This window comes from Rana temporaria, chromosome 6 (genome assembly GCF_905171775.1).
Source record: "Rana temporaria chromosome 6, aRanTem1.1, whole genome shotgun sequence".
In the NCBI taxonomy this organism is placed as follows: domain Eukaryota; kingdom Metazoa; phylum Chordata; class Amphibia; order Anura; family Ranidae; genus Rana; species Rana temporaria.
In genome coordinates this window covers 177,748,421-177,762,885 of record NC_053494.1, presented here as the reverse complement: position 1 = coordinate 177,762,885, position 14,465 = coordinate 177,748,421, and the positions used below count along the sequence as shown (strand labels likewise).

Here is a 14,465-nt window from a genome sequence, read left to right as displayed (position 1 = left end):
AAGCACGAGCCCTGCAGCTCCAGCTGCTGTCTCTGTCCTCATTGGATAGATTGTTAGCAGCGGGAGCCATTGACACAGGAGCAGGGGTGGGGTCAAGTCCCACTGTCTGTGTCAATGAACACAGGAGTGCGCCCACATGGGTGCCCCATGGAAAGCAGCTCTCCATGGGGGCATCCGATAAAGGGGAGTCACTAGAGTCACCCTAGAAGAGGAGGATCGGGGCTGCTCTGTGCAAAAACAAAATTGGAATCTTTGCAACCCCTTTAACCCTGACAATTTATACTGCAATCTCTGACACTGCGTGTTTTGTCTCCAACATCATGTTGATTGTTAGTTCAGTTTACACAAATCATTGTAGTTTGCATTAGATCACGGCATGCAAATTTGTTATTTATTACAGGCATTTATATAGCACCAACAATTTATGCAGTGCTTTTATATACTTTACATTCACATCAGTCCCTGCCCTCAAGAGGTTTACAAGCCAAGGTCCTTATCTCACCTGCATATATATGCACACATCCATACTAAAGCCAACTTAAAGGGGTTGTAAAGGTACCATTTTTTTCCTAAATAGCTTCCTTTACCTTAGTGCAGTCCTCCTTCACTTACCTCATCCTTCCATTTTGCTTTTAAATGTCCTTATTTCTTTTGAGAAATCCTAACTTCCTGATCTTCTGTCTGTAACTCCACACAGTAATGCAAGACTTTCTCCCTGGTGTGGAGTGTCGTGCTCGCCCCCTCCCTTGGGCTACAGGAGAGTCAGGAGGCCCACTAACACACAGCTCCTTTCTCTATCTGAAATGTAGAGAGGGTCCTGACTCTCCTGTAGTCCAAGGGAGGGGGCAACCACGACGCATGCTTGGAAGCATTGAACTTCGTTTTTTTCAGCACGTCGTTGTGTTTTACGTCACCGCGTTCTGACACGATCGTTTTTTTAGCTGATGGTGTGTACGCACGACTGACCATCAGTCAGCTTCATCGGTTAACCGATGGAAAAATCCATCAGACCGTTTTCATCGGATGGGCCGATCGTGTGTACGCGGCATAAGATAGGAGACAATTATCCGACCAGCATGTCTTTGGAGTGTGAGAGAGAACCAGAATGCCTGGAGAAATCCCATACAAGCACAAGAAGCACATACAATTTTTAATGGAGTTAGATGAATTGCCAGTTCACCATACCATAGCAGAGGAACCTACAGGGCAAGGAAAGCAAGAAGCAATAATGCTGTTCTATGAAGCCACAAAGAGATGAAGACTTACCAACTTATGTCCAACTGGAGACCAAGATATATACTGAATTTTTGAAGGGAGTTCATTAGTTGTCACAAATTCTCTGGAAATAAAATAAATGGTGTTACTAGCAGACAAACCTAAAATGCTTTAAAGAAATAAATAACTGTAATTCAAAATGATTGCTGACCCTTTTTCAAGATCGTAAATGTGGTATGAGGCCCTGTAAGAGTATCTCCATTGCTGCAAAAATATAATTAACAATTATAATCATAGACATAGTTACATAGTCCATCATATTTTGATATTATATGAGTGTTTGAAATTCTTATATCATATTATTTATGAATTATAAGCAATATATATTAAAGTGGTGGTGACATTCAGAATACATAATGTGATCTTTCAGTTTTATATGGCAATGAATTTCACGATCATACCAGGAGAGGGTACCCGGGAGCTCTGGCTGAAGCAAAAGAGCTATTTCATAAGTGAATTTTGTAGACATTAATGTTGCATTTTCCTGAAGTATACTGAAAGAATGCTAAACATGCCATTGAGAGGCTATATTTTATAGATAAAGTGCCCCATTATCTTGGTATTAAATACATTTACCTTTGGTCTCCCTTGGTAAGAAATAAGAGTTCCTTATACAGACTGTGATATTACATGTATTCAACATGCAAACTAATACATTGGGGTTGATTTACTAAATAGGCTGTTTGCGTTGCAAGATAATTTTGGCTTAGCTTAGTAAATGTGGTAAAAAATTAGTGTACAAGAAATACTCAAACATGTGCAAGGAAAAATAAACAGCATTTTTGCTGGCACGTGATTGGATAATAGAAGTCAACAGAGCTTCATCTCATTCACAACGCATAGGGAAAATGCCATTACAAAGTCAAAAGCCTGTTTGTCTTTAGTAAATCAACCATTTATGCCTATTTTCCAGTTTGTGGGTTTTGGGAGGGGTTGGTGTTGGAATTATTTGGCTGGTGAACCAAATAACCTGAAAATTCCTCTTCTGCCTTAAAAATAGGTGGCACCAAGAGACTGCATTTCAGAATAATTTAATTACTATGACAACCAGGCAATTAGTATTGGCAGGTGAAGGTTAGTACTGATAGGCCTCGTACACACGGCCGTTTTCCTCGACAGAATCCATAAAGAAACTTGGTGGCAGAGCTTTTTTGCCGAAGGAAAACGGTCGTTTGTATGCTTTTCATCAAGGAAACTGTCGAGAAACTTGTCGAGAAAAAAAAAAGAACTCTTTTTCCTCAACGGGAGTCTCAATTTCCTCGTCGTGTTCCTCGTCGGGCTGGTTTTCGACAAGAAACACGTTTGTGTGTATGCTTAGAAACCCGCGCATGCTCAGAATAAAGTATGAGACGGGAGCGCACCTTCGGTAAAAGTAGCGTTTGTAATGGAGATAGCACATTTGTCACACTGTAACAGACTGAAAACCGTCTCTTACCAAACTTTTACTTAACACGCAGAGATTAGCAAAAGCAGCCCCAAGGGTTGTGCCAATGGAATCGAACTTCCCCTGCCAGTGTATGTGTTTTACGTCACCGCGTTTAAGAATGGGGAGATTTGGTCTTGACAGTGTGTACGCAAAGAAAGCTTGTCAAGTTTCTCGACAAGCCTAATAAGGAACTTGTCGAAGAAAATTATGTTTCAATTACGACGAGTTCCTCGGTCGTGTGTACGAGGCCATAGTCTATCCTCTGTCTGGATAGTGTTGATTGGCTCTGTGCTTTTTTCACATGCACCCTCCCAAGAAAAAAACTGTCTAGCAATACACACCAAACTGAGCATGTGCAGAGTGCCCCCAAGACTCTGTTCTATCAGGAGATGGATTGGGAGCAGTGGAAAAAGGGGAAGATCATAGAAGACAGGAGCAAACAGCCTTTTTACACAATGCAGAGGATTAACCCCTTAGGTTCCACAGTGAGTATAACAAGCATGCTTTACTGCATATACAGACTGATTTTACTGTTGTGAGTTTAGTAACACTTTAAAAAATTTAACAAATTTACTTCATTTTTCACTATTCCATCTACTGTATTTCTATATTTTTTTTAAACTTAAAAATATATTGAATATATTTAATAACACGTAACTGCTATAGAAAATAAATCTTAGAGGTGTCAACTGCTTCCACCCACAATGTCCCCTAACAAAGAATACATTGTGTGACACGATCACGCTTTTCTCATAAAACTCACTTTAAGACTTTTCTAAAACCTGGTGCACTGATGTCACTCATGAAAGTTCTAATATTTGTAGACTTTTTCCCTTAAACATTTTTATTGCATTTTCCCTGCCATACCAACTGTTACCTCATTCTAGTTTCTACATCTACCATTTACTTATCCAATTTATTTCTAACTGGGCTTTTTGTTCTTTCTTACTCTATTAAGAATGTTAATAATAACAGTGGACATTATTTAATTTTGCATCTCCAGCATATTATACAGCTTTTTGTAGAGAACGCTGAAGCATTTGATCCTGTCATTCCCATAAAAGAGCTTGAAGTCACCCTGTACTGATCCAGAGTTAACTAAACTATAAGCATATCATGAGGTTTTTGGGTGCAAAAATCTTTTTTAAAACATAGAGGATTACTAAAATAATTGCATTTCCATGTTCTGTGTACTGTGGAAGATCCGATGGTAAATGCAGGGTCCTGGGTTTAGTAACAATTTAATGGACAATCATATTGTATACATTAGAAATCTATTTGGATAAGTGGGCGTTTTTGTGTATTAAGGAAAGCGATTGTTTAGCATTATTATAATATTATTTGTCGCTTTAAATAAAGTATAATAATAATAAAATTAATTATATTACTTTTTTATGTAAAGAGCATTGTGAGAACAAGTATTTGTGAGTTTATCAGTTTATTGTATTGGATTAATATGCAGATAAATAACCAAACTGATTTCTATTATCATTATTACCATTAAGGCTGGGCTCACACCATTGCAAATTGGATGTGGTTTCGTCGCATCCAACTCGCAATAGCAGCAAATTTTCACGGGCTCTCTATGGAGTCGGTTCACATTTCTCCGCAGCGGGTCCGGAGCGTCTTTTGATCCATTTCAGGTCCGAATTCAGCCCAAACTTCTTGCTAAAATCAAAACTGAAACGGTAAAATAGGACGAACCGGACCCCAGCTGTGAGCAGCATGCGGCTCATATGCGAACCCAGCCTAAAAGGGAAACTATGGGCTTACCCAACCTAATATAATCTCAAGCCCATATCGCAGGCAACCCTAAATCTTGGCTAGAAGACTCCTGAAGATTATTAAAATCTTGATAATCTTTTAGGCAGTTATCAATCACAGTTTTTTGATCCATAAGTGTTAATTTCTTCCAAGCCCTCCAATTGGCTGCCTGATACAGTCAATCAATTGGAAAGAATATAGTAGATGGCAAGCCTATTATCAACTGGGAAGTTATGTGGATTTGGGGATTTTGGGACTTTATTTAAGTCACATTAAAGTCAAATAAAAGAAATTATATTAATTTGAATTAATGTTAAGAGACAACAGATTGATGGACTAATGTAAAAAAAAAAAAAAAAAAAAAAAAGAAGAATAAAAAGGACTAACTCTAGAAAACTAGAAATAAAAATCACCCCTTTAAATGACATTTATATACAGTATTGGATGCAGTATGAATTGAACAGTCTGTTCTCTATCTATTAGTAAGTTATCTACATGCTAAACATCATTTAAAAAATATTTTAAAATACCCAACCCAACAAGCAAACAGCTTTAGAATAATATGAGTTGCCAGGAATGACGAGCAGTCTCAATTATATCATTATCTGGATAAACATCACCCTCTGGTGTATTTTTTAATGAGTACAATTTCAAATATTAATTCTTAGCGTTACTTTTTTTTTATAGCTTAATTACTAGGACTGCTCATAAACTCACATAAGCACAGCAATGTACAACAAGAAGCCACCTTTAAGCAGCAAGTATATTTGCTGTTTAGTGTATATCTCTCTCAGCCAGAAATAGAAGCATTACCGTAATTAAACATTTTAATTAAAATTTACTTTTGCATAATTGCTCTCGAGGTATGCAAATTTCCTATCTGCAGACAGTTTGTAGTTTGTGGCATTCACTTCATCCTGCAAAGAGAAATAATGTGTAACTCAAGAGACAACTTGTTTGGAGATAAACTCATATATTATAAAATGAGAAAAGTAAAATTATAGAACAAGTTATTTTTTTATTAGAGGGGAAGGAAGGTTTTACTCTGTGGTTGTCACCTTACTTGGTATAGAGTGACCCCTGACATTGCCAAAAGGCTACACATAATATTTAGTAAATTCAGTCCCATAGAAAACAGTCAAAGACTGCAGACATGCAACAGGAGATAGTCAGAGACTGTGGATATGCTACAATTGATGATCAGGGACTACAGACATTCTACAGTTGATAGTCAAAAACCATTTATGACCAAACATACATGGGCGTCCGCTCATAGGGTTAAGGGGGGGCGAGTGACCCCCCTGGAATCGGCAAGGGTCTGCCATGCTTGCATCTGTAGCTGTGCTGACTCTGTGTTTGTGCAGTCGGCTCCACAGCTGTTGTAAGATCAGTGTCATGGAGCTTACAGAGCTCTTTACTGACACCTCTGGCCGCTTCCTGTATGTGCGTCCTCGTGTTTGCTTTGATGCCTGTAATGTATTTTCAAAGGGACATGTGGAAACAGGACTTGGGAGAAGGAAGGCCACCCGTGACCTTACAAGTGGGGGCTGTGAGTACAAGTGAAGGGAGGAGGCTGTTTGTGTACGGGGGGGGGGGCTGACATATATACAGATGAGGGGGGCAGCTGAGTGCATACAGGTATGATCAGGTGCTAGATATAGGAAAGATCATATCATCTGTCCTGTCCTGTATACAGCTATATACGCCCATCTTCCCCCCTGTATTCCTCCATCATCACTGACTGCAGATATACATCATCTGTCCTGTATATAGAGCTGTATATACCCACCTTCCTTCCTCTATATACCAATACCATCCACCCCTTCTATATACACATACTGTACACCCTCTGTATTGTACATTTGATCAGCACAGTGAGGCTGCATATCATGGGCACATGCCTGCGCTTTATGGGATAATGACTAAGCCCCTCCCCTCCCCTTCATGACATTGTCAAAGAAGCGGAGCATAGGTGACCACAATATTGCCCCCCCCCCCCTGAAAAATTTCAGCGGACGCCCATGCAAACATATAGGGGTTGTTTGAAACTGGGGATATGCTACTGAAGGCAGTCATATGGCTACATTAAGGTTATTCTTGCTGCCTGTGCCTTTCTGTACCAACAACCCCTATTCTTCCAATTTCTAGTTCTAGTGTTAGATGGGTAAAAATAAGGGTTAATCTCTCTATAAACAGCAGAAAGAGGCACTGAAAGAATTTCTAACCCTTCCCCTCTTGCTGAAAGTTTAAAAAAATATATTCTGGAGTTAGAGTTCGAAAAGTTCCAAGTACTTGCACTGATTTTGATGTACTTACAAATGTTGCATTTTTTAAAATGACCGAAGTCTCCCCGGATTCCACATTAAATAAGAAAACATTGCCTTCTTCGTTTCTGTGCAGATATTCATTCTCTGTATAAAAATGTTTGAATAAAATAAGCCATATAAATCAAAAACATGAAATGGTGCTGCAAATCCACTAATAATAATTCATTTTTAAATTCTTCTTTAGGAAAATATTGTCTAAATACAGAAATCATGTGTTTTTTCACTTGATTTCTTAAGGAGCTAAGTGTATAAAAAAAAATTGCCATGTTGATGTCCTAAGCATTCACACAGGCACATAAATGATCCCTGTATTGTTTGCAATATGATTATCTCTTATGATTGTCAGGTCCACTCATTGGAATTAATGTGGTATTTTTTATTACTGCAGTAAGAAACAGTATAGAAAAACATCCCCAATATGTACACTATGTAGAGCTGACGATAATGAAAGATAATCATATTGCAAACAATATGGGGATAATTGGTTGTGCCTGTGTGAACGCTTATGCCCTGTACACACAATCGGTTCGTCTGATGAAAACGAACCAATGGATTTTTTCATCAGATATGCGATGAAGCTGACTTTCATCAGTCTTGCTTACACACCATCGGTTAAAAATCCGATCGTGTCCAACGCGGTGACGTAAAACACAACGACGTGCAGAGAAAAATGAAGTTCAACGCTTCCGAGCATGCGTTGACTTGATTCTGAGCATGCATGGAATTTTGACCGATGGATTTCCACACAGACAATTGTTTTTTTCTATCGGTTTTTTAACCATACGAAAAATTTAAAACAGGTTCTATTTTTTTTTACCGATGGAAAAAAAACTAATGGGGCCCACACACGATCGGTTCGTCCGATGAAAACGGTCCATCGGTCCGTTTTCATCAGACGAACCGATCGTGTGTACAGGGCATTAAAGGGGTTGTAAAGGTTTGTTTTTTATTTTCTAAATAGGTTCCTTTAAACTAGTGCATTGTTGGATCACTTACCTTTTCCTTCGATTTTCCTTCTAAATGTTTTTTTTCTTTGTTTTTTTTGTCTGAATTTCTCACTTCCTGTTCCTCCTCAGTAAGCTGTTCTGGCTGACTAACCCCCAGCCAGAACACTGCTGCTGGTAAACAGAGGTTTTGGAGCAGTTGGGAATTTTTTTCAACTGCTCCTGAACTCTTCTTTATGTTATTAGTACATGTACACAGGGTCGTTTATAGTCGCTTCTAGGCAGTTTAGAGTTTAGAAGCATTTTTTGCAAAGCAAAAAAAAAACAATCAGGGCGGATGTTCAGAGGCATTTGAAATACGAAACGCCTGTAACAGCTTGTAAATGCATGTAACTCATGTTTAGCCGCGTTTTATTTACTGGCGTAAAATTTTTGACTATTTGAAAAAAAAAACGTCTAAATGCAAACGTGGCTAAACAGGGGAAAACTGAAGTTTTTAAGCGTCGGTTCAGATCTGTCAAGTTAAATCGTTCAGGAGAGGTTATAAAACGTTCCGTGTACATTAACCACTAGCCGACCGCGCACCGTCATTATACGGCGGCAGGTCAGCTCTCCTCTCCTCGTGCGCGCCGCCGACTCCCGTGCGTGTGCCCGGTGGGCGCGATCGCCGCCGGGCACACGCGATCGCTCGTTACAGAGCGGGGACCGGGAGCTGCGTGTGTAAACACACAGCTCTCGGTCCTGTCAGCGGGGGAAACGCTGATCTTCTGTTCATACAATGTATGAACAGAAGATCAGTGTTTCCCCTAGTACGGCCACCCCCCCCCCCACAGTAAGAACACACAGGGACATACTTAACCCCTTCCCCGCCCCTAGTGTTAACCCCTTCACTGCCAGTGGCATTTTTATAGTAATCCAATGCATTTTTATAGCACGGATCGCTATAAAAATGCCAATGGTCCCAAAAATGTGTCAAAAGTGTCCGAAGTGTCCGCCATAATGTCGCAGTACTGAAAAAAAAATCGCTGATCGCCGCCATTACTAGTAAAAAAATATATTAATAAAAATGCCATAAAAATACCCCCTATTTTGTAAACGCTATAACTTTTGCGCAAACCAATCAATAAACGCTTATTGCGATTTTTTTTTACGAAAAATATGTAGACGAATACGTATCGGCCTAAACTGAGGAAAAAAAAAGTTTTTTTATATATTTTTGGGGGATATTTATTATAGCAAAAAGTAAAAAATATTCATTTTTTTCAAAATTGTCGCTCTATTTTTGTTTATAGCGCAAAAAATAAAAACCGCAGAGGTGATCAAATACCACCAAAAGAAAGCTCTATTTGTGGGAAAAAAAGGACGCCAATTTTGTTTGGGAGCCACGTCGCACGACCGCGCAATTGTCAGTTAAAGCGGCGCAGTCCCGAATCGCAAAAAGTCTTCTGGTCTTTGGGCAGCAATATGGTCCGGGGGTTAAGTGGTTAAAGCCCTGTACACAAGCTCTGTTTTCTCTGCGGTAAAAAGTCAGCCGAGAAAACCGAGGGGAAAGCCGAGAACCCAGCAGGAAAACTGCCATGGAGCTTTGGCCAGGAATCCCGGCCGTGTGTATGCTCCATCGGCACAGCCTCGCAGTGTTTCCCATAGGTAAGTAGTAGATCTGGCGAACAAATCATTGATGCTTGCTCTGTGTAGGATGACTGGTCTGATATTTATCCCTTCCTGTATTTTTCTGCAGGTAGCACAGGCAACTGTAGTGCTTACTCCTGGGGGGCGGGGTCTAACACTATGCCCAAGTTTTCCCAGAACAGCACAAAGGCTGCGAGTCGCATGCACAAGTCCATGCACACCAACAATACAGGCTCAGTGTAAGGGATGTCTAAAGCTTGAAGGAGTACCTGCCGAACTCCTTCAAGCTTTACTCACAACTACCTGCTGCCTTCCTGGATGAGTCTCCACTGAAGCTTTCCCACTACTTCACTGTCCCCGGATAGTGAAACATCATCTCTCCCCAACTTCATCTCTCCCAAACTTGTCTCCGGTAACAGACGTGGTTGTCCTTTTGTGGCAACTGCCTCTCCTTTACCTCCGACATGATCAGGCTCCCCTCAGGCCGACCATTTAACACATGCGGTTCTGCCCCAGACTTCGGGCTTAACCTTGGCTGCTCCTCCTTTGTGGAACCCTGAACTGCTGGAAAGGACTTAGCAGACATCATGCCTCCTGGATAGGCCTCAGGCTTCAGGCCTAATAACCAGGAGCACACAGGCCGCAGCCTCAGGCGGGAAGAACCCCGATCACCTGACTCCTCCCAAATAAATAGCCTATCCCAGCATACACAGCAGTCAAAGAAACTCACGCTGATTGGCTGAGACAACCTAGTTAGTCATTACATGAATTTATGGTAATCTATAAATCTAACAGTGGCTGTGCATCCATAAGGGCGCACGGGTGCCACCCCCTCTCTCCAGCCTTCCCCTCTATGACCAATCGATAGATTCCTGCATTGCAAGAAACTATCCATGGCCACCACTGCCACCCCCCTTTTTGGGCACCAGGCGCCTGAACTACAGCGCCGGGGGGTGTTTTTAAAAGCACCTGATTAGAGCCATAGGCTCTAATAGGCATCAAAAAATGATTGGCGCTTGCAGTTCACACAGGTGTGTTAGAACAGTGAATGAATATTCGCTGTCCTAACACTGAACCACTTCTCCGTCTATCAGGTGCTCGGGTCTGTTACCTGTCACCTGATTGGCTGAAATGACATGCTGTGATTGGATGCTTGATGGGAGGAGAGGACTGGAAGAGAGGATGAGAAGAGACACATGAAGACACCACTCGGAGGACACCACTCACCGGCGTCACCTGCTGCCCCACCGAGACAGGGTAAGTGCTGGCAGACGGTGAGTGGGCTAGGGGGGGTTCACAGTGCTAGAATTCGATGGGCAGAGTGTCAGCATTTGATGAACACAGTGCCAGCTTTTGATGGGCACAGTGGCAGCATTTAATGGCACAGTGGCAGCCTTTAAAGGGCACAGTGGCTGCAATTGATGGGCACAGTGGCTGCAATTGATGGGCACAGTGGCTGCAATTGATGTTTTTTTCAGTATTTTTCAGTTTGTTTGTGCCTCCCGCCCCCCTTAAATTTGAGCACCAGCTGCCACTGCATTCTAATGCCAAAAGCAACTGTGCCAATAATTGAAAGAAGAGAGAGACTACCCCAAACTCAGCCTTGGGACAGGAATTGGTGGATCAACCTACCAATTAACCAGGCTAGTTACCACCTAGCACAACTAGATTTATTAGCAGCTCTGTTTAGGACCAGGGTGCTACAAATAAAAGATGGAAAATTCTACAAACATACATCACACAATCTCATGTATGGGCGGTATCAGTCCCAGCAGACTTACATTATATATTAAAGGTTTAGTAAAACAGCCAATATTTATTCTTAAGAACAGATGTAAATACTCACTTGGTGCCTTGCCAGGCACATCGGCACATGGGCTCACCGCCCCGAAATATATGTATTTAGATAGAACATTTGTCAAATGTACTTTTAGAAGTGTCATAAGAAAATAACTTTTCAAGGGACATGTGTAAGGATTCATTAGCAGCTAGTTATTCAAATTGAACATCTGTTAATGTCAGCAATCCATTAAAATAAATTTGAACGTAATCCAGGTTTCATAAAATGTTTCACTTTTCTCTGTTCAAACTAAGATTAGAATTCTTGTTCTTATCTTTAAACTGCGCTGGTGGCTGTATTTTAAAGGGCAAGTCTACCCAGATGAATGTTCCAGAACTGGGTGGAGACCAGTTAGTATATCAATCTGTCAATTTTATAGATCTCTTGAGAATTCTATTAGCAAGATAACTCATACATAGCTCCCGACTTCATCCCACCACTGAGCTCATTGCAATGAGGTCACGCTCCTATTACTGGATTTTAGGAAGAACGGTGACACCCTCTCGTGCAAGGGCCATGGAGGGCGAGACAAAGCCTGACATAAAGATCTGGACATCTCAGGGCTATATTCTCTTTGGGGGAAATTTACTAAAACTGGTGCACACTAAATCTGGTGCAACTGTGCAGGACAACCAACCAGCTTCTAGCTTTCAATTTCAAAGATTACCTAAACAAGCTAAAGTTAGAAGCGGATTGGTTACTATGCTCCAGATTCCATCTGCTCCAGATTTAGTAAATTCCCCCCATTATATATAAAAGAATAAATACAAGGAGGCAACTGCCTCTAAGTGTAGGAGTAAATGCCACTTTAAAGCAAGCAAGTAGTAAAATAGGCACATCAGAATGGAGGCATCCTGTATGAGCTGTCATCAGTGTCCGCCATGCTAATGGACACTGATGACAGCTCAGACAAGATGTCTCCATTCCGATGTGCCTATCTTACTGCTTGCTATGTGAGTTGCCAATTGTTTTTACCTTATTAACCAGTTAAGGACCGCCGCGCGACTAAATACGTTGGCAGAATGGCACGGCTGGGCATATGGACGTACATGTACGTCCCCTTTAAGAAGCCCAGCCGTGGGTCGCGAGCGCGCCCTCGGCGGTGTGCAAGCGACCCAGTCCTGTGCCCCGTGGCCACGCCCACGGGACCTGTGGACCCGATCGCCACCGGTGTCCCACGATCGGGTCACAGAGCTGAAGAACGGAGAGATGCCATAAAACTATCCCTTATTTTGTAGATTCTATAACTTTTGCGCAAGCCAATCAATAAACGCTTATTGCATTTTTTTTTACCAAAAATATGTAGAAGAATACGTATCGGCCTAAACTGTGGAAAAAAAACGTTTTTTTATATATATTTTTGGGGGATATTGCATTTTTTTCAAAATTGTCGCTCTATTTTTGTTTATAGCGCAAAAAAGAAAAAAAGGATGTCAATTTTGTTTGGGAGCCACATTGCATGACCACGCAATTGTCAGCGACGCAGTGCCGAATCGCAAAAAGGGGCAAGGTCCTTTAGCTGCATAATGGTCCGGGGCTTAAGTGGTTAAAGTGGTATGTATTCCTACACTTAGGCCTCGTACACACGAGTTTCTCTGCAAAAACCAGCAAGAAACTTGCTGGGAGATATTTTTTTTGCAGAGGAAACCGGTCGTGTGTACATTTTCGTCGAGGAAACTGTCGAGAAACTCGACGAGCCAAAAAGAAAGCATGTTCTCTATTTCCTTGACGGGAATGGAGAAAATTGGCTTGTCGAGTTTCTCGACGGCTTCACAAGGAACTCGACGAGCAAAACGATGTGTTTCGCCCGTCGAGTTTCTCGGTCGTGTGTACGAAGCCTTAGAGATGCTTCTCTCCTTGTATTCATAGCTGCTACTGGAATACGCTTTAGGTTCTCATTTGGGACGCTGGCATTTGTGGATGAACTTTATTACCACTATACGACTCTGAGACTGTAATGTCTCTTCTTATGGACACTTGTATTATCTTTTAGTACTTTGTTTTTCTGTTTTTAGTTTCAGCCAGGTCCCATATACTTGCACCTATCCATGGTCACACCCCATTGGAGACCACCAGTTTGCACCACTATTTTTATATATTTATATAAAAGAATAAGACATCTTAAGTGTAATATATATATATATATATATATATATATATATATATATATATATATATATATATATATATAAAATGATCTATACTATATATAAAGCCCTGCCTAAACTATTGGCGCGAGATACATCCTGTATAATGTATATATACATCATGTATAATAATAATTTTATATATATAACGTATGACCAAATTTAACCGCTTCCTGACCAGGTAATTTTTTGCGTTTGTCTTAGGTTTCAGGGCTGAGGGTTACATATCAGGTTTAAAGCAGAACTAAACTCACTCAAACAACTTTTTTTTTTATCATTAGTTTAGCCCTCCTCCCACCCTCTTACACAATCGATTAATTTTGTATTCTCTTTTTTACCTTTTTTATTTATTTTTTGTGCTGGAGAGAAGCAAAAGCACTGTTGAGGATTTCCGGCCTGGCCCTGCCAGGGCTAGAAGTTAGTTCCACTTTTAACATCCCCTCTCCCCAAGCACATTAGTAGTAAATTTGATTTATTTTTGTTTGTTTTTTTAGTTTTTAGCCCTGCCCCCACCACGACCATTTTGGCCTAGGTCAGAATGACAGGTACCTGGTCCTACAGCCTCCTGGGATACTTACAACTCCTTGGAGGCTGCAGGATCAGCACACAGAGCGGTCAGGGGATGGTTAGAAGAGCAAGCAAGGCACTGGTACGTTGCATCACCAGAGGCTGTCTGCATCCAAAAGAGGCAGTCAGCTAAAGAGGACCAAGATAACAGAGTGGGACTAACTCTGTGGCCTCCAAACAGCAGATCTCAGCAGGACAATGCTGGATATGCTGTGCAGATGTGTGTGTGCTTTGAAGAGCCCTACAGCACTACAGGTAAGTGGTAAAAACAAGAGCGTAATGCATACCTCCCAACATTCTGAGATGGGAATGAGGGACATCTACTAGCAAATATAGGTAGGCATAGGACACGCCCCCCTACCAAACCCCCTTAAAGGAGAATTAACCAATAGAAAAGGTCAATTAAATCTACAAGGGCTTTATTTTACCAATACTATTCCTTTATATTGGCTTTTAAAAATTACAAATGCAGCACTTTAGAAATTGGATGAAAAGTTTAGCGCTGGGAAACACTTTTTGAAAGATAAAAAGTGCATTTTATTTACA

General features: G+C 41.0%; 1 protein-coding gene across 1 annotated transcript in view; it reads right to left on the bottom strand.

Moving 5' to 3' along the window:
* LOC120944069 (fibroblast activation protein alpha) overlaps nucleotides 1-14,465 on the bottom strand; it is a 153,051-nt gene that overhangs the window by 95,884 nt on the left and 42,702 nt on the right. Inside the window, exons 4-7 of the mRNA XM_040357857.1 lie at nucleotides 6,782-6,876; nucleotides 5,308-5,382; nucleotides 1,427-1,479; nucleotides 1,267-1,339 (exon numbers count right to left, since the gene is read on the bottom strand). Coding sequence (XP_040213791.1) covers nucleotides 1,267-1,339; nucleotides 1,427-1,479; nucleotides 5,308-5,382; nucleotides 6,782-6,876 — 296 coding nt within the window. The remainder of the gene's footprint in view (nucleotides 1-1,266; nucleotides 1,340-1,426; nucleotides 1,480-5,307; nucleotides 5,383-6,781; nucleotides 6,877-14,465) is intronic.